The sequence below is a fragment of the Pyrus communis genome, chromosome 1 (genome assembly GCF_963583255.1).
Source record: "Pyrus communis chromosome 1, drPyrComm1.1, whole genome shotgun sequence".
NCBI classification, from domain to species: Eukaryota; Viridiplantae; Streptophyta; class Magnoliopsida; order Rosales; family Rosaceae; genus Pyrus; species Pyrus communis.
Window position 1 is genome coordinate 8,985,503 of NC_084803.1, and position 18,615 is coordinate 9,004,117.

Consider the following 18,615-nt stretch of genomic DNA (forward strand, 5'->3'; position numbering starts at 1 on the left):
AATGTGGTGCAGTAACAGTTCAATTCGGCGCAACAACAATGGGGGGGGGGGGGGAGTTTTCCTTTAAAAAAGAGCGAGATTTGCATGGAATAAATAGATAGTTATTGTAGTGTCTCGAGTCGACAATATCGAGTTATATGAAAAGGAAAGAGAAAAACCATTTGAACACATATTACTATTAGGTAGGTACGCTGTTATTTTGGTGTACCGTGCATCCGTACAAGTGAGGGTCCAGCCAAGTCACGCCGAGAGAAGAAAGCCCGAGTCCCAGTCCGCGTCCAAGTCTAACGAGGACAAATACACCGAGGAGGAGGAGGAGTGTTCGTGTTCAAGCAGTAGTACACTCGCGTAGTTTTAGGGCAGGAAGTAGAAGAAGATGAGAAGTAGAAGAGGAGGGCCCCACACTCCCAAAAAAATCTACGTGGACCAATCCAACTCCGAGATGAAGAATGAGAGTTAAAAGTATAATAAAGTTATAAATAGGCGAGGATCGGGAGCAGCCTGAGACCCGAGAAGTCCTCTCCGCTGTCGTCTCCGCCCCTCGCAGGGCTGCGCTTACTCATTTTCTCTCTCTAATCTCTGTCAGTTTTCCCACAGGACACCCAACCGAACTAAACAAGATTGCGACAACTAATCCAAATCAAATGGCACAGGGTGAATCCCCGTCGTCCGATGCTCTATCAGATCCATCCCTATCCCGAAACGTTTCCTTCAGTCGCCTCAACGCCCAGGCCGCTGAGTTCGTCCCCAATCGCACCCCCACTGCGCCCGCATCCGCACCGGCAGCGCCTCCTGCGGCTGTGGGTCAAGTCCACGTTTACCCTCCGCCGCCGCCGCCGCCTCCTTCGGGCCCCTTCAATGTTCCGATCCAGGTCGTCCCTCCTCCTCCTCCTCCACCTCACGCGGTGCCGGGCCCAGTTCATCATCATCATCACTTGCCGGTCCAGTACCATCATCACCACCAGTATCATTATTCTGGATTTGGAGACCAGGAAGTGGTCGTGCAGCAGAAACAGAAGCATCAGCATCATCAGCAGCAGTTGGGCGAGCAATCTCAGGCGGATCATGCTTCCTCCTCCTCCAAGACTCACAAGCTTTCCGATGAAGCCACCTCCAAGATTTTGAATCAGGTTACTTGATAATTCCTAGTCTGTCTGTCTCCAGATCCTAATATTTGAATACCTCCAACACTAACAGTGTATACTTGTGATTGAGAGTTGTTCATAAACCCTCCCTTCATAGTTAGTAATTCCAAATTCCATTGATTGTTGTAAGTCCACAAGTTGGATTGGATATCGGTTTGGTTGGCCTAACATTTCATTTTGCAGGTGGAGTATTATTTCAGCGATTTAAACTTGGCTACTACTGATCATCTTATGAGGTTCATAAACAAAGATCCTGAAGGATATGGTAACCTCTTCTTCTTTTCCTTTACTCGACGATTTCATATGCTTTCAAATGCGTCTTAGGGTTCGATTCAATATCCATTGTTTAAATTTTTATCGTTATTAACTGTTTAATATTCATCCTGATATAGTGCCGATCTCTGTTGTTGCATCTTTCAAGAAGATTAAGGCCCTCGTAAATAGTAATTCTCAGCTAGCAACCATATTGCGGAACTCTTCAAAGCTGGTGAGTTCACTCCATCCTTCCCTTTAAGAAGCACAAACATATTCCGCCTCGCTCGTGTATCAGTTTCTTCGTTTGTCCTTCTGTTTTGATCTTTAACGATTTCATGTTTTGCAGGTAGTTCATGAAGATGGAAAGAAAGTTAGACGTCAGCATCCCCTGACTCATTTAGATATGGACGAATTGCAAGTAGGTTTTACTTGTATTCAGTACCGTTTTCATGTTAGGATAAATGTTTTGGTTTGGCGCCTCGATTTATGCCAAGGATTTTGTGAGTCGGTCTTTTAAAAAAATGGTATTTTAAGAATAAGAGGTTTTTTTTTTTTTTTTTTTTTTTTTTTTTTTTTTTTTTTTTTTATTCTCTATTAAGGTCTCGGTGTAAATCCTTGTTGAACTTGATAATTCTTGAGATTTCATGAAAATTAAACTCATGTTTCCTCTTATCATCTGATTTGCATTCTGATCTTCTGTAGTCTCGCATAATTGTCGCTGAAAATTTGCCTGAGGATCATTGCCACCAAAACCTCATGAAGGTTTTCTCTGCTGCTGGGAGGTATCAAGAGCACATTTCGTTCTAGATTTTTATTTTTTATTTTTTTAACTCAAGTTCTTTAATTCCAAGTCGGATTTGTTTTATTGATCCTAGAAGTCTATATAACGTTGAGATGTTCTTTGACAGTGTGAAGACAATCCGGACCTGCCAGCCACAAGCCTCCAATAGTGGTGCTTCCTCGGCATCCCGATCTGCAAAAGCAGATGGCATGCTTTTCAGTAACAAGGTATACATACAAACACATGCACACTTGATATGGTTTGTGCTGGTATTTGCAGTTCCCTGCACCTAGTAATAGTATATAAACTGAATAGTTAACAATAGTAATTATTGTTCCTATATAGTTAAAGGTGGACGGAAATATCTCATATATGGACTCTCTATTTTTTGTAGTTACATGCATTTGTGGAATATGAATCCCCTGAGATAGCGGAGAAAGCTGTAAGTGTTTACAATGATTAGACGTTAATATGATTTTTTGCCATGTTCACTATGTAAAATAAATGTTCATTTCTTTCTTTGGTTAAAATGTGCGTTTCTATTGTACAGGTTGCAGAGCTTAATGATGAGGCAAACTGGAGGAGTGGCCTTAGAGTCCGTTTAATGCTTAGACGAGCGGTATATGCCCAAAACTATATGTGGTTCTTTGTTAGGTAGATCACTTTGGTTCCTGAAATTGTAGTTTCTGTTTGTTCCATTTGCAGACAAAACCTGCTCAAGTGCGGGGGAAGAAGGGGCAGGATGGGGAAGTGCAGTTAGAGGAAGAAGATGATTCTACAGGTGAACAACAGGCAAATGAGAAACAATCAGTAGATTCTTCCCAACAGTCAAATGTCCATCCACACGAACACGAAGAGAGAACAAACTCATTGAAATATGTATGTATTTTGAGTGTTGCATTCAATTGATAAACATTTACACACGCTAATTGGATGAACTTTTCTCAAAATGGTTAATGGTAGCATAAGTATGGTACTGGAACGTTGGTGTTACATTAGGGATGATAGTTACCCCCTTTCACTGATGTCAGCCAAAAAGCTTCTTGGGGAGCGGGGAAAAAATTTGAGTTAATACGCATTCTTCACTACGCTTTTTGATCGTAGTTATTGATTTTAATGATATCAACTCAAGTATTGTAATCATTTCATCTAGCATGAATTCACCTTACTATAGAAGCCCCAACTATGGCGTATTCACTTTGTATTTATCATTTTACGCTTGTATCAATATAATATTTTTTGCATAAATTTTCTTTGCCAGGGAGAGGAGCATGGCAATGACAAGGAAGTTGGGCAGAGAAAAGGGCGTAATAAAGGCCGTGTCAAGGGGCGTGGGCGAGGTCAATACCATCAGAACCATCATAATATTAATCGTGGAAATCATGCGGGGCATCCTCCTAACAATTCAGTTGGGAGTACGGAGCAGGCAGTTGTAACCAAGCAGCCTCCCGGGCCGCGTATGCCTGACGGCACAAGGGGATTTGCAATGGGTCGGGGGAAGCCAGCTACTGTTAATATTGCCTAAGGACTGGGGGAATTTGATAGTGTTTTTTTCTTTGGTATTTCTGTGGCTGCAAAGTACGTGTTGGGGGTGGTGGGAAGGGAAACACTGTCTTATGGTGTGGTGTTTGATGGCAAAGGTTTTTTTTAAGGGCTGTCAATCCATATTGTAGTCTTTAAGGCTGAGTCAAAAATAAGTGGTAACATTTTCTGTTTGTGTTTGCAAATGTGATTGCGTCCCTTGTTTTTATTGATTCAGGAAACCATGAATACCAATACATGGATAAATCATAAATGTAGTCGAGTCAAAGAAATTTGGTCATAACTAGTGATTGGTTAGGTTTAGCTTTTGTTCTTACATCCCAAAATCTTTGTTTTACACAAATTAATCAAATGTGTTATGTCGTGTGATTCAATAACACGATATTTTAAACCACACTGTGTGAATTGGATGAAGATTCAAAATTTAGTGCGAGAAAATGTGTTGGCCATCCTTTCTTCTTGTTAGTGGCATTAGTGTAGAGAAGTTTTTCTTGTAAGCGAGAGTTTGTGACTCCCAAGGAGGGTGCATTTTTGCTCATCGTACTCATTATTCTATTTAATACTTTTGTATGAGTTTAAATTTTAAGATTTATGTATATCCACTACTCAGGTTTTAAAATTTAAATTTATTTAACGGTGATAAATAGGCAATGATCACTTACCATCACTTGAGGGTAGTGAGTAACAATATTTCCTCTAAAGATGGCATATTCGATACTTAATTATGACTAAATCATTGTATAACATACCGAAAAGGAAAATACAAAGAAAATGCCTGCCTTTCTTTTCTTTGGACCAAAATAAAACACCTTTAAATTGAATCTCTTTCTTCGAACTCTGGCGGATATATGAAAGCGAAAATAATTAAGAAAGAAATAAAAACCAAGGGGGAATGAAAGTGAACGGGCATCTACATTTCCGCCTAAAAACAACCACACAACAAACACACTTGGTAAACACAGAAGCAGCGGAGGAGGACCGGAGGATACACTCTCGAGAGTCTCGTCCGTCGTCACGCACGCGCCCACTCTCTCTCGCTCTTTCTCTGTCTTTGAGATTCAGGGGAGCTTGGACTCAAAGGAGTGAATCAGTAATGGCAGACTCAATCACACCCATCCTTCCTAACAATCCTAACCCTAATTACCAGGGCCCAGCAACTGGAACTCTTCCTCCTGCTCCTCCACCTTCATTGTCACTAGATGGGTCACCGCCGCCGCCGCCTCCTCCAGCCGCAGCTTCGAGGAGTCCCGTCGTGTTCAGCTTCCCCAAGAGGCCTTCTATTCGACTCACTTCCGAGTTCGACAGCGACTCCTCCGTCTTCTTCCACAAGGTCTCTTGCAAGCTGCTGGACAGCCTCGCCAAGCTGAAGCTCTCCTTCAGCAACAACCACAAGGGCGAACTCTCTCCGCCGCAGTTGACATTCGTCTCCAAGAACCTCTCCGTTCACCACAACTTTGAAGATCAATCTACCCTCCTCAACGGCTCCGTCGATGTTGGCCGGAGATTGCATTTCCGTGCTACCCATCATCTCCAGGTTACCTCCTCAATCCCTTTCTTTCGAATGTAAATTTGTAATGTAATTGTTGAGACCATCCGGCGTTCAATCTTAGGCAATTAGGCTTTAGCTTTTCATTGACTACGCCCCATCCAATCTTCGTGTGTCTGTTTATGTTTTCGCAAAGCTTATCGACATGAACAAGTTGACTCATTTTTCTCTCATGTCTAAATGTCATGATTGTTCTTAGGCACAAGAAGGAGAGGCAACCGTGGTCGCGAAGCTTGCTGACCCTGGCTATGCACTTGAGCTCTCTTCTCCTGTTCCTTATGTTGGTATGGTAAGTACAACACATGATATCGGCGGTATAATGATGTTATGACACCCTAGTTTTGAATTGTCATCCGTCGTTCCATTTAAGTATAACTCTAACAAGACCATTTCCTTGGAGTCCTACTGCTGCGCGGAGTCAGTAGTGTTTCAAACTTGTTTCTGTTTTTGCACATTGATCTGTTTTAAGATACACCGGCATTCGTGACTTGGATTGTTGAATTATGACACTATGGCATATTTCGAGAATCGTCATTTGGATTTATAATTTGGTGTTGGATTTCTGAGTTGGTGTTTTCTTCTTTTGTGTATACTTGATAACGTTCCTTGTTGCTCTCATTTTATTGAATGCTTTGTTTCTTTTCCCAAAAAAAAAAGTCCTTTTATGTCATCTTGCAGCATTACAATTTACCAAATAGAAAAATAGTCGTTTTTAAATAATTTATTAGGGCCTGTTTGGTATCCTATTTGAAATTTTTTATCATTTCTCAAAACATTTTTTCAGAACATTTCTTGAAAACAATTTTCTTTAAGATTCAAAAACTTGATTGGTTTGCGATTTAAAATTTTTAAATCTTATGACTTAAGACAAAGAGATCTAAAAAGAGGGGGTCGCAGGAGAGGGAGAAAGAGGAGAGAGGAGGAAAGAAAGTTAGAGATGATTGAAGGAAAGAGAAAGAAGAGAGGATCGGACGAGATAGAGAGGAAGAGGAGTGAGAGAAAGAACGGAGAGAATGAAGAGAGCGGATTGTAGGAGAGACGAAAAAGGTAAAAAAAAAGGAGGAGAGAGAAAGAAGAAAAGAGAGAGATAGATTTGGAGTGAGAGGGGAGGAGGGAGAGAAAAGAAAAAAATGAGTTTAAGTTTAAAAACCCTAAAAACTCACTTTTTATGTTTTTAGATAATAGATTATATTCTTGAGTTCAGTTTTTGAAAATAGTCTTACCAAAAAAGTTTTTAAGGCCTAAAACTTGAAAATTGTTTTTGAGTTTAAAAAGTTGGATTCAAGTAGAGTACCAAGCAGGCCCTTAGTTTCCTGTTCTTCTCAAAAGGAAAAAAAAAAAAATTAGTGTCCTGTTACTTTTCCACTCCAGAGTGTCCCTTATTTTTCCCCTTGTTGATTTTTTACTGGGGAAAAAAGAATAAAAAGATATCGTGGCACCATATTATATGAAATGCTTCTCCTTACACGCCTAAACAAAATCATGGTAAGTTTTATTTATTAGCTTAATCACTACTCTGATGCTGCAGCCAAAAGCTACCCTAAAGTTCCCATTGGGTGAAGTTTCTGTGGAGGAGAAAGAAGAAGAGGAGGCGAAGAGAATTTTATCGATTAATGGAATTGCAAAAAGCCAAATTTTGAATGGGTTGTGTACTGCTCAATATGCGGATGAAGATTTGAAGTTGCGATATTCATACAAGGTAACCATTTCATTACTCTGGTTTTCTACATTTGGTTTTTTTCAATTGCACAAGAGTGAGAGCTGGGTCCCCATTAAGGAAAAATAAAAATATTCAACGTCTCCTAATAGCTGGATGAATGCATTTTTCATCATATTGGCGTTTCGTCTCTGTGAACTTTTCTGACAGCTTTGGACTTAGTACAGGATGAGGAGATGTCTTTTATCCCAACCCTTTCTCTGCCTTACAATGCTTTGTCATTTGCTTTTAAGCGTCGGTTTAGTCCTTCAGACAAGTTGAGGTTAGAAATCTTACTTTTTCTTTCCATTTAGGATAGTTTTAAAAGTTTATTGATTTGTTTCTTTTTGTGTTTTGTTTGTTGATTCAGATGTATACTATGAATAAGTATTATGTTATCTGCTTAGTATCATCATTTATGAAATTGTATTGTAAATCTTGTCTTCAACATTTTTCCTTATAAGTCTCCAATAGTAAATTGGTACAGCTTGGATCTTTTTTTAAATGTGTCGCTTGAGCATTTGAAATAATGAAGTGAAAAATGGGTGATTTTCGTGTATAGCTAAGTTGCATTGAATATTACTTCAAAGTAATTTCACCGTGCGAGTATCTTGTTATTTGTTTACGGTTGTTCATCAAGCAGTCATGTATTTGCAAATTTTGTCTCCAGTCATCTATTTCCAGACTGTTCGAAGAGTTTAATACTGATTTTGGTGATTTCATCTCCAGCTACTGGTACAATTTTGATTCCAACTACTGGAGCGCGGTATACAAGCACACATACGGCAAGGACTTGAAACTTAAAGCTGGTTACGACTCAGAGGTGCGCCTTGGCTGGGCATCTCTTTGGGTAAGTGCTTATTTCAGGACAACAAGAAAGGCCTTTTTTAGTTTTATTCTGTTGTTCCGCTTGAAAAGGGAGTTTGGAAACCCTTAGGCTATGCATGGAAACTATTAATGACACATAATGCCATAATAAGTTGAATTGTAAGAAAAATTTATGTCAATGAAGATTTCTTTGGAGTGTTGATCGCATGCTAAAAATGATTCAACACTTAGATTTGCGAATTAAGTGCCTGACCGTTGAGTGCACACACCCCTTTTTACCTTTGTGGATAGCACCCCCCATGAAGAAATGATAGGAAACATGATACTGTTTGTTTCAGGTTGGAGATGAAGGTGGGAAAGCAAAGACAGCCCCGTTGAAGATGAAAGTTCAATTCATGCTCCAAGTGCCGCAAGATGACATTCGATCATCGGCATTGATGTTCCGGGTTAAAAAGAGATGGGACATATAATAATCACTCTGGTTGTGGGATGATATGCTGTAGTGCCCTTTTATGAACATTCAACTGCAACTCTGTTGTTTCGATATCGTATAAATATGATAGTGTTGTTTCATATTTACCAATTGAAATAATACTTTGATAGTCAGCAGGTGACGGGCAGTCGAGACGGAAAGCTGAGAGGATCTTGGATAAGTACTTATTTATTAAGCAATTGGGTTTAGTTTACACAAATTAGTTGGTCCAGATGAGGTCGTTGCTGGATCAGATGCTAAAGAAGCAAGTGGCTGTATATTTTTGTCATGTGGTCCTTCCCTGTTTGTCTGCTCTGTTGTTCCAGCTCAAAGATTTTACCTTCGCGAGAGATCCCTATGAAATTCACAGCACATAAATGAAATCGTAGGTTCATATTAGAGTTTAATGAAATTCTTGCAAGACAATGAAGCTGCATCGGTCGCTATTGGAGCGAATTTGTTAGGCTATTGTCCCGTTGGAGTACTCGGAAACAATTGACGATGGACTACCCTTTTTTATTTTTTATTTTTTTTTACAAGTACAAGTTCTACGCGGTGAGAATGTCACTGGACGCTAATTATAAGAATGGTTGATGCTATTCACACGATTTTTTATTACCTCTCACACATTCGGTTAATTTTTATCTTTTGATTTTCTTCAAATTATTCGATCGGACAGCTAGAATAATATAATCTCTTTACCTTATTTAATAAGCGGAGAAAAAATAGTTAATCACATACTGTCATATTATCAAGTTAGACACGTGGCATTTGTAGTGTCATTGACATTGTAGATAGGTTCCGTTGAGCCGTGGGTAGGTCAAAATATGCAAAGAAGGAAAGATAAAATTAAGGCAAATACACGAGAGTATAATAAAAGTTGAAAAGCCAAAAAGCGAACGAAAAGATAAAAATTGGAAAAGGAGAAGCCTTTTTGACAAAATCTTATTCCATTTTACAATTTGTTAATTTTCTGCATTATATAAATAATCAAATGAGAAGAGAGATTGTGAAAAGCGCAGAAAGATAGAAGCAGAGGAGCAAGCAGCCGCTGCCCCCAAAAGCAAAAGCCGAACGAAAAGCGAGGAATGACAACACCCTTGCATTTGAGGCTCTTCCTGCCTCTCACCTCCATTACTCCCTATTCTTCTTCTTCTTCTTCCTCCTCAGACTTCCCCTGCAAGTCCTTCAAATCCTTTCACTCTGCAAGCCCTAATTTCAACCTTTCTTCCCTCTCATCTCACAGCCACACATGTGCTCGAAACAAGACATCCACTCGCTCCAAACCCAAGGTATCTCTCTCTCTCCCTCTCCCTCCGCATATTTATATGTTCGTATTCAAATCATCAGCTTTTCTTAATTCTGAGAAGTTGGGTTTCGTTGGTGATGAAAAAGATTGTATATTTGGGCTTACAAATCGTTATGCTTATTTTTCTGGGATGAGATGCTTCTGTTCCTTCATGAAGTAATTGAATTTGCTCTTCAAAGTTGGGGTCTTGTTTGCGTTAGTCTCTCTGTTATCTCAAGATGCTGCTGCAACTCTATAATTTCGACGTCCATTTGCCTTAAACCGGTTTAATTTCCTGTAAAAGCATGTGACTTGAACTTGTATGCTTACAAATTACCACTCTTTGTGGGCAGTTGGTTTTTCACTAATGATTTACTACCAGGGGTATGTTTTTCTGTACTCGTATAGTGGCTTTGTGGACGCTTGAGAAGTGATCAAGACATAGGTAGTCGATCAAATGAAGACGCGAGCGTGACTGGTGTGAGTATGTTTGGTTCGGATGAAGAAGGGGGTACCCAAATCCCAACCCAGGCTCAATCTGTTGTCGAAGGATCAGGGGCAGTTATGGTTTCAGAGTATAGACCTGTGGACGATGTGGATTATCTACAGGTGCGTGATTATTCTTCGGTTTGGCTTCTTTCCATTTCGTAGACTCGATGCATATAAATGTAATCGTTGCCATGAGGATTACTTACAAAATCCTAATTCCAGTCACTCAATTTATTTGTAAACCATATGTTTGCAGGACTTTTAGGTAGCCTATATCTCTTGCAGGTCTTGTATGCTTTGTCTTTAAGTGTTTTCTTAATTGCAACTTGAAAGCACTCTCAGTCTTCCTATATTATGCAACGTTATCTGCAGGAGTTATTAGCCATTCAGCAACAAGGGCCCAGAGCCATTGGTTTCTTTGGGACCCGGAATATGGGATTCATGCATCAAGAACTTGTTGAGATTCTCAGCTATGCGATGGTGATCACTGTAAGAGCTGTAACTGAATTAGATTTTATATCTTGCATTTATGAGTACGTATGGAGCTATCAGATGTTCAACAATACTGGGCAATTTCAGTTTATGTTGAATCTGAAGGGATCAGTGACCTTGACTTGTGTGTCCCTTAACCTCCTGTTTGCAGAAAAATCACATATATACATCAGGGGCATCCGGTACTAATGCAGCTGTCATCAGGGGTGCTTTAAGAGCAGAGAAACCAGAGCTGCTTACCGTAATCTTGCCCCAGAGTTTGAAGAAGCAACCACCTGAGAGCCAGGAATTATTGTCAAAAGTAGGAATTTCTTAAAATGACATTCCTTAAATTTTACACGTCATCTATTTTGGTCTTTACTAGATTTTCTCATAGTATTCACATGTTCGGAGTTATCAATTGCTTATTGTCTAATAATTGACTCTGAGTTTAGATTTTTGCTCCTCTTTTTACTTTTTGGATTTTCTTGATGCTATTTGTGTACGGTAGTTTCTTAAACCACAATAGCAGGGGCTTTTGTAGTTCTAGTGCACTACGGCCTTGCCCTCTGCATCCCTCTATCTATCAAAGGCGAAAAACTCATATAAGGCCTACGTCTCTTTTTCATCTTTGTTTTTCATTTTTCCTTTACTCAAGGAAGTTCTAATTATTCATCTGCATCTCGCTCAAAATGTTCATCCGTTCAAATTTGTTCAGGTATGATTGTATTGCAGTCATTTCCTTGTTAGGGAACATCCAGGAAAGCATCTAGTAGCCTATCACCATTTAACGAGGTGATATGTATGAATTTGAAGAGCTCGCCAGCAAATGGCCCTTATTTTGTATTTAATTTGACAGTTAAGTCTTGCTGTATTAGGATGAAATTGGGTGTGCCATTTCTCAATATTCTTGTGATAGGAACTTAGGATTACAGTTCCTACAATTTATTACTGTAGGCATTACAAGAGTAGATCTGCTGTAGAATGTCTTAGAAAATGAAATTGAATCGGCAGCTCTTAATTATTTACAGAGCGATTGGGTGCATATAAGCTTGAACAGAATTTAATGGGTCCCAAGTGTCTTTCTAGTTGTTATTTCCATAATATGTTTAGTAACTTAACCTTGTTTCCCGCCACGCGAAAAAAGGAAAAGCAATGTTGTTATGGTAATTGATAATTTCTTGGGATTTTCAGGTCAAGAATGTGATAGAAAAGCCTCAAAATGATCATCTACCACTGATAGAAGCGAGCAGGTTGATAGCAGTTCCACTTTTACGTTTAGAGTAGCTTCCATCATGTTATACCTGTTGCAGGTATCATTGATCTAAGTATGAACTTGTTTTCATGTGTTTGATGGTGAAACTGCAGGTTGTGCAATATGGACATCATTTCACATGTACAGCAAGTTATATGCTTTGCGTTTCACGACAGTAGATTGCTCATGGAAACTTGTCAAGAGGCCAAAAATCTCCGCAAAATTGTGACTCTCTTCTACCTGGATTAAGCACCCCCTTCCCTTGTTCATACTGTCCATACATTTTGAGTGAGAGAAGGGGAGAGAGCGCTTCTATTTCTGTTTGTATAAAATTAGATGGAAGCGACCAAATATCAATGAAGTAGCTTGGAAGTTGATTAATTTGCTCATTCTGTCATTTTTTTGGCTGAAACCTGAGGTATCCCACACCGTGAAGGATAGGGCTAGTCCCTAGCAGGGTCCGGAAAGGTTAAAGGCATTTTAGTCCATCCTTGGCCACAATCAAAATTTTCAGTCCGTGATTGGAAGAGCTGTATTTTGTTAGTATATATTTTTAATTTGTTTTATGGTTTAAAAGATTAAATAATAAATATTTATGGGACACGATAAATGGATATATACCATTTTCAAATGATTTATAAAATTCTCCCTTATTGTGTATACAAAATATCTTGTAGAAACTCGAACAATCTTCACAAAAATTGTGAACAATGATTCACCGGTTTTTTATTAGTTTTGCAAATTTGTACCAGAACTTTTGCCGTATCAATGTACCATCAGCTACCGGAAATTCATGGAAGATATTTCAAAGATGTCCTCATCGACAGAACCGTCTTATCGCTATTTTGGTCCCACTAATATTGCGTATTGATTCAAGTATTGATTCAAATTAAATAAGGTGAATAAATGAAAGACTGCTTACAAATGATAATTTAGAGTAATATTATCCACTTCTTATTTTTCACAAATTCACACTTCTTTCAATTTTCGGCCAACAAATTGAATAAATTGAAAATGATCAAGTGACAGAAACTAACAAATAGTGTGGATAGTAGCTGCATACGCAAAAAATATGAGAAAAACGGAAAAATCACATTTTTCAAAAAAATTGTGAGCGATAACACTCCCTTCTTTTTTTTTTCTTTTTTTTTTTTTTTTTTTTTTTTTTTTTTCAGTTTTGCAAAGTTGTGCGTGTGCGACTCAATAACAAAAGATCACTTGTAACACCAGGATTTACAAATGTTACAAGAAAATCATGAAATTTGTTATATAATATTCCTCTCCAAGTCCAAGTTAGGATCACATCAAATCAACAAAAAGTTTCTTGGAAGAATTTCAACAGCTGCACCTTATACAACACCACGGTCACCAGTCACACTACTGTGAGTGTGACGAGTGCAACGATTGTAGAGTTGCAGCTGAGTTCGGGTGCTCCCTACATCTATCTACATGTATTGTATGCCAAAGTTTGAAATGTTAGAGAATCACCAAGAGACTTTAAACCTGTTGAACTGTAGACTTGCAGCTGCAACGACGGCATCCCCTGGCTTTAGATTAGATGGTCTTCTGCCCCTCCCTCAGCCGCGACTAAAACACAATATTATTGAGGCTTTAGAAAAATCCAAAATCTGAATAGCTGTTTGAAATGGAAGATACACTGTCATACTTTGAAGGAGCGTTTAAATAAGCGATCAGGAGGATGCAGGGAACCTTGGAGATGTTATCAATCACTTTGATCAGAGAAGTTGCCATCACTCTCTTGCTCATAAATCTGGTATTCTTCATCGCTTGTATGAGTTGCTGCTACATCTTGTTGTATTCCATCACCCCCTGCTTCAGAAGAGGGAAAACTACCAAAAAGTTCCTGTAAATGGGTTCTTGAGATGTTTTCCATGTTCATATCTAACAACATATAGGAAATCCACAAGAATTTGCATGACTTCAAACATTTGAAAACCGCCAATCCAAAAGAACTCGCAGTACTGCTTCAAAGTATGGAAAAATAAGTCCCAGAAAGAATCACTTTTTGGTTTCAAATCATGCCAAATTATCAATCTTTATGTATGAAAGATGCACAAAAAAGAAAAAGAAAATTGAACTGGACAGTTATGCTGTAAGGATACAGGAATGTGACTGCAGAGAAATTTCACCATCCTCAGCCTACAAACAAGTGAACGTGAAATAAGTCAACAAAAATGAGGCACGCTTGAATCTTGATAATTTATTGAAAAGAAAAAAACTGTATAGAAACCGATATTAGAGAAGACAGTGATTTAACAGATAATTTGTTGAAGATAAAAGAATCAATTACCGCATCAATTCCATCATACGTATCTAATGCCTCTTCAACATTATCAGCCTCAGTGTCATCTTTCTCATCATCCTCAAGATTGTTGGGTTCTGCAGCATCTTCCTTGCCTATAAGTTCTAGATAAAAGTACTCAATAAATATCACCAACAATCAGTAAGTCCTACTATATTTAATCTCTAAAATTGTCTTTTTTGAAGGACCGCACTGAAAAAACATTCCAGTGATACAATACTTTGAAAGTTCTCGAAAACAGTCAGAAAATTTAAAAATATTAAACATGCTCTTAATTAAACAGTAATTTCGAAAGAAAACTAATAAAGAACCGGAACCCAGTCCACAAATGTAGTTTTCTGTTTGTACCAGCATTGTCTTCTGGCTGTATCACTTCAGCACGTATAAAGTTGTCTTTACTGCACATCTTCTTGGACTTTTTAAAGCTTTCCGTCGCAGCTTTAAGCAAGTGTTCTGAACCAGGTTCAGGGAACACAGATAGGAACCTCACCTTAACACGATCTTTCAAGTTCTCAAGCATGTTATATGAAAACCATCCCGTCTCAGACTGCAAAGAAATAGGCTAAATTCAAAGCTGGCCAATGTTGAAATTCTAATGGCCCAAATAAATAAAGGAACACTAAGTTAATATACTTCATTTCACTACAGTAAATTATGACTGTCTGCAGGATTAAAGAGATTCTCACAAAACATCATCAAACATTTAGAAGTTATGACCAATTGTACTTTTATATTATACAGGTTTTATGGTATGCAAATACATGAATTTGCATGGAAAAGCGACAACATATCTTGATTCTAGAAACTCACGGAGCAAGTTGTCTGAGCCGGAGGCTTCCTTATCTGTTCTTGAATGTAATCATCACCAAGTTCAAATAGTTGCAATGTTGTATGGCACTTGTAAGGGAACACTCGAAATGCACATATATCCTCCCATCTATGCTTTAGTCTGCACGAGTGACCCCAAAAAGAAAAAGAATAAGAGAACTTATTCGCATAGAAAACTTGTCATTCACATTAACAACGGGAAATTAGAACGAGTAAATTTGGTCTTCAAAGCTAGAACCAGTTGCAAGGCTCATCTTGAGTATCCTCCAAACAATGCATGGAAAGAAACATAATTCTAAAAATTAATGATGGTACAGATACTAGGGCAAAAATAAGATGGTTGATGTTTCATAACAACCAATTACTGGACAACTCCGTAAGCACTCATTCAAGTCAGCATTGCTTTCTTTATTCAAACATAGTAAGAAAATGCCAAGAAACAACCTCTCTCTCCCTCAATTAATTGTTACACTAGATTTCGAACAAAACTAAAGAAAACTTTGAAGAGAAACTTACTGATTGGCTGAATTAGCATCACAGTAACTTTGTAATGGTGGTCTTACTCGATAATCAATTTTCTGATAGCTGCCGAAACAAAATATTACTATAAGCAAAAAAGGAGATAAATCCAGAATCAAACTAGGTGGTGGTGGAGGGAGTTCTTTTGCCCCCTTTCTGAATACATATTGTAATTAGGACTTTTCAGGTCCATCATTATTATCTTTTACAAAAATCAAAAGTAACAAACTTCCATATACAATTTTCCACTTTCCTTTAAATAATAACATTGTATGATGGAAACAGAAACCTACATACAAAAGAAATAAAAAAGCAGACAGTTGCTAAATACTATATGTGTAAGATGCTTTGTTTATAACTCACATTCGAGAATCAGGATCTTTGCGAGGATCATATCCTTTTTTTATCCAAAACCTAAGAAATGGTCCACGCGAAAAGTAGTATGCAACTCTAGAAAGAAGCCTGCAAGAACAAAATGACCTCAACCGACAGAACGAAGACTAAGACTAGAAGACTATAAGCTAAAGGAAAGGCAACCTTCTGAGTATGTGATCTGAAAAGTTGAAGCCCTTATCAAGCAAGCGTTCGGTTAATGACTCTTTTGGCCATATAGGCCGCTCATCAAACAGCCGAGACAAGGCCATCTGTGACACCCACTGATCTGAGCCATGGGATATATATTCCTCCCAATTTGTTCTCTTAGGAATCTGTAAGAATGCTAAGTAGAAAAGATACACAGCTATGCAGGAACTTCATAAAGATTCCAATCTTGATGACTTTCATGCCATCAACTCTTATTATTATTCTTTCTGAGATAAATAAATAAATTGGAAAATTTAAAATAACTCTCAGCAATAAATTACAACTAGCTTTCTAAAATTAACGTTTAGGATATCACTGATGCCAAAGTCAAGTGCAAGAACTGGCTCCATACTCATCTGGAAAAAAGAAAATAATAATGTCAGTTTGAACTATCCACCTAGTTAAAACTTATCGAATAAGCTGAAAACCTTAACACTGGGGTCTAAGACTCATCTTGTACCCTCAAAAGAGCCAAATAAGTACAAATATCATAGCTTTTAGCATGCATATATTTAGCTATGTCATCAAAACAGTAGAGTAATTCAACAATAATATTCACCTCCCATTGGTGTTGCACAGGTTCTTCTTGATTCTTTTTTGCACTCAATGTCGCTGGTGGTTTCAACCTAAAAGGTAAGTACACTGCATACATTAGCACAGGAAAATTGAGCCATTTGTTTGAGGCCATCAAATAATATACCATCCAATAAGTTCCAAGTCTTATGATAAGAAACAAAGATTCCTATGAGAAAGAAGACGAGTACAAGAGAAGAAGGGCGGAAGTGCATCTAATCAGATACTATAACAAAGCTTAACAAGATACAAGGAACACATAGCTCCCCAACTAATCAAGATCAAATACAATAAAGGGAATATTCTCATATGATTAGAAGTTTAGAACAAAGGTGCCCACATCCACATGTCTTCATAATACTTGATTTTAGCTCCTTGGAACCACCAATAATTGATAAAGTAAAGAAGAATAACCCCATTACATGACTTTAAGTAGTCATGAAGAAAGAATCATAACCAAAAACAAGAAGTTATCTCTGAAGGAAAATTGTGGTAACAGGATTATGCAAAGATAAAAATAAATTTCCAATATAAGAATAAAAAAACGCTAGAACATCTTACACTAAACTATCAGGCACATCCTTGGGTGCAAAAAGTTGAGGTAGTAGAATCATCACATCCTCCTGGTCAACATCCATAAGGCCACCCTTATCTACAAATAGATAGAAAATAATGTACAAGATGTAAACACACTCGCTAAGGTGAAGGAAAGAAAGATGTTACGAATATCTCCAAACTACAAAAACTAAAAAGAATTGAAACCCAGAGACTTTACCAAAGTGTGGCTCCTCAATTTCTGTCCAATTTCTCTTTTTCTTCCGTGCAACATCAGCATGGACAGCAATGACATGCTGGTAGTCTACCATCCCTTTAAACATGTCAAAAGAGGAAAAGAAGCACCACTGAAAGTCAGTTCTGAAATTGCAGGAAAATTTAACTAAGTATATAATCTAGGAGATGTAACAGGTGTTGATGCAAGCAGGGCCACTCTAACCATCAAAGTGATAAGCCTCTGGAACACGAGCAACAATATCAAAGTTTAATTGATCATTATCAGGTTTCCGCAATTCATCTTCTTTGCGGGCAAGTAGTTCACTTTCGGGTTCAGATGACTGTATGCCTTTGCCCAAGTCAGTTGCATCTTGCAAGGACCTTTTAAACGTCCTATCTGAAACTTGATCAGTTTGTCCAGCACTAGACTTGGTTTTAGATATTTTGAGCAAAAAGTTGTTGCAAGGACGTAGGTCTCCAAATGCAGGATGTGCATATGGATCTTCGGGCCGGAAATGGAGCTCCAGCCTGCTTGACTGTGAAGTACGAGCCTGCAAGCCAAATGGTGAAACATCTCAACATGGTGACATAAAATGGTTAAAGGACTAGAGAATTAGTAAAGCGGGCAACTTGGCAGACCTTACGAATTGCTTCGGTCCCTCCTAGTGTCTCGATGGCACGGGACATGGACGAAGGATAACCGGGATAGTGGATGGCGAAAACTTGTTTGCTGGGGAGAAATCCGGTGGCGGTGCCATCTTTCACGACCCCCATTGTAAAGGTTACTGTTGCAGAGAAAACCAAGCTAATCTAAACAATTCAAAACTACCCAGTAGTACCTACATCATCATTCAATTAGACCAAAAAATAAAAAGTTAAACTTGACATGTTAAGATGGACAGTGGACAACCATAATTCATCTTCAATGGAATATAATTACCAAGAAAGAATACTCATCAAGTTCAATAATTTAAAACAAAAAGGAAAATAAAACTTAAGAAGAAAGTAGAAAGCATGAATATGTTGATGTAGAAACACTACCAGACTACCAGGCAGGGAGCAACTAGGTTGTCTTCTTCTTTAATTATTCCAGCCCCTTCTCATGGAGGCGCAGGGAGAGAGAGAGAGAGAGCGCGAGCGAGAGAGAGAGAGTGTGTGTCTGAGAGTAAGAGAGGCGGAGTTCGCAAGGGCAACGGGACTGGCAGAGCCGCAGAGGCGGGGGAAAAGGACGGAGGGGAGGCGGGGGAAGGA

General features: G+C 38.5%; 4 protein-coding genes across 9 annotated transcripts; 3 read left to right on the forward strand and 1 right to left on the reverse strand.

Moving 5' to 3' along the window:
- The first annotated feature begins 385 nt into the window (after positions 1 to 385).
- On the forward strand, positions 386 to 4,117 carry LOC137734448 (la-related protein 6B). The gene is made up of 10 exons (XM_068473715.1): positions 386 to 1,130; positions 1,329 to 1,410; positions 1,538 to 1,632; positions 1,747 to 1,818; positions 2,103 to 2,182; positions 2,309 to 2,408; positions 2,576 to 2,623; positions 2,732 to 2,800; positions 2,887 to 3,060; positions 3,443 to 4,117. Exons 1-10 carry the CDS (start codon positions 645 to 647, stop codon positions 3,704 to 3,706), a joined length of 1,470 nt encoding a protein of 489 aa, XP_068329816.1. The 5' UTR covers positions 386 to 644; the 3' UTR covers positions 3,707 to 4,117.
- Positions 4,118 to 4,532: 415 nt separating this feature from the next.
- On the forward strand, positions 4,533 to 8,400 carry LOC137734456 (outer envelope pore protein 37, chloroplastic). The gene is made up of 6 exons (XM_068473721.1): positions 4,533 to 5,257; positions 5,469 to 5,558; positions 6,798 to 6,968; positions 7,154 to 7,248; positions 7,695 to 7,815; positions 8,132 to 8,400. The coding sequence occupies exons 1-6, from the start codon at positions 4,616 to 4,618 to the stop codon at positions 8,261 to 8,263; spliced, it is 1,251 nt and encodes a 416-aa protein (XP_068329822.1). The 5' UTR covers positions 4,533 to 4,615; the 3' UTR covers positions 8,264 to 8,400.
- Positions 8,401 to 9,232: 832 nt separating this feature from the next.
- LOC137734467 (uncharacterized) lies at positions 9,233 to 12,152 on the forward strand. 2 transcript variants are annotated; one of them, XM_068473731.1, is made up of 6 exons: positions 9,233 to 9,557; positions 9,962 to 10,162; positions 10,415 to 10,531; positions 10,686 to 10,835; positions 11,708 to 11,766; positions 11,882 to 12,152. In XM_068473731.1, the coding sequence occupies exons 1-6, from the start codon at positions 9,354 to 9,356 to the stop codon at positions 12,015 to 12,017; spliced, it is 867 nt and encodes a 288-aa protein (XP_068329832.1). In that variant the 5' UTR covers positions 9,233 to 9,353; the 3' UTR covers positions 12,018 to 12,152. The 2 variants fall into 2 exon arrangements, with proteins under 2 accessions (XP_068329832.1, XP_068329837.1); XM_068473736.1 differs by having other exon boundaries at positions 9,421 to 9,557; positions 9,936 to 10,162.
- Positions 12,153 to 12,945: 793 nt separating this feature from the next.
- Positions 12,946 to 18,572, reverse strand: LOC137739344 (uncharacterized). 5 transcript variants are annotated; one of them, XR_011069089.1, is made up of 16 exons: positions 18,406 to 18,556; positions 18,004 to 18,203; positions 17,588 to 17,915; positions 17,369 to 17,461; positions 17,155 to 17,245; positions 16,580 to 16,646; positions 16,333 to 16,376; positions 15,976 to 16,146; positions 15,802 to 15,900; positions 15,436 to 15,504; positions 14,902 to 15,040; positions 14,440 to 14,638; positions 14,080 to 14,195; positions 13,892 to 13,928; positions 13,435 to 13,670; positions 12,946 to 13,355 (listed from the first exon to the last, which is right to left on the reverse strand). XR_011069089.1 is itself a non-coding variant. In XM_068478915.1 (16 exons), the coding sequence occupies exons 2-15, from the start codon at positions 18,136 to 18,138 to the stop codon at positions 13,492 to 13,494; spliced, it is 1,767 nt and encodes a 588-aa protein (XP_068335016.1). In that variant the 5' UTR covers positions 18,139 to 18,149; positions 18,406 to 18,572; the 3' UTR covers positions 12,946 to 13,355; positions 13,479 to 13,491. The 5 variants fall into 5 exon arrangements, 4 of the variants coding, with proteins under 4 accessions (XP_068335016.1, XP_068335024.1, XP_068335006.1 ...); XM_068478915.1 differs by having other exon boundaries at positions 13,479 to 13,670; positions 18,004 to 18,149; positions 18,406 to 18,572; XM_068478923.1 differs by having other exon boundaries at positions 13,479 to 13,670; positions 14,080 to 14,186; positions 18,406 to 18,572.
- Positions 18,573 to 18,615: the final 43 nt, after the last annotated feature.

Coding starts and splice junctions, on each gene's coding strand:
- LOC137734456 (XM_068473721.1), top strand. CDS start 4,616: ATGAAAGTGAACGGGCATCTACATTTCCGCCTAAAAACAACCACACAA. Junction 6,969..7,153: donor AGTTGCGATATTCATACAAG/GTAACCATTTCA, acceptor GACTTAGTACAG/GATGAGGAGATGTCTTTTAT. Junction 7,249..7,694: donor AGTCCTTCAGACAAGTTGAG/GTTAGAAATCTT, acceptor TTTCATCTCCAG/CTACTGGTACAATTTTGATT.
- LOC137734467 (XM_068473731.1), top strand. CDS start 9,354: ATGACAACACCCTTGCATTTGAGGCTCTTCCTGCCTCTCACCTCCATT. Junction 9,558..9,961: donor CCACTCGCTCCAAACCCAAG/GTATCTCTCTCT, acceptor GTACTCGTATAG/TGGCTTTGTGGACGCTTGAG. Junction 10,532..10,685: donor GCTATGCGATGGTGATCACT/GTAAGAGCTGTA, acceptor TCCTGTTTGCAG/AAAAATCACATATATACATC.
- LOC137739344 (XM_068478915.1), bottom strand. CDS start 18,138: ATGGGGGTCGTGAAAGATGGCACCGCCACCGGATTTCTCCCCAGCAAA. Junction 17,246..17,368: donor AATTGAGGAGCCACACTTTG/GTAAAGTCTCTG, acceptor ATCTATTTGTAG/ATAAGGGTGGCCTTATGGAT. Junction 15,041..15,435: donor GATGCTAATTCAGCCAATCA/GTAAGTTTCTCT, acceptor TCACTCGTGCAG/ACTAAAGCATAGATGGGAGG.
- LOC137734448 (XM_068473715.1), top strand. CDS start 645: ATGGCACAGGGTGAATCCCCGTCGTCCGATGCTCTATCAGATCCATCC. Junction 1,131..1,328: donor CCTCCAAGATTTTGAATCAG/GTTACTTGATAA, acceptor TTCATTTTGCAG/GTGGAGTATTATTTCAGCGA. Junction 2,183..2,308: donor GTTTTCTCTGCTGCTGGGAG/GTATCAAGAGCA, acceptor GTTCTTTGACAG/TGTGAAGACAATCCGGACCT.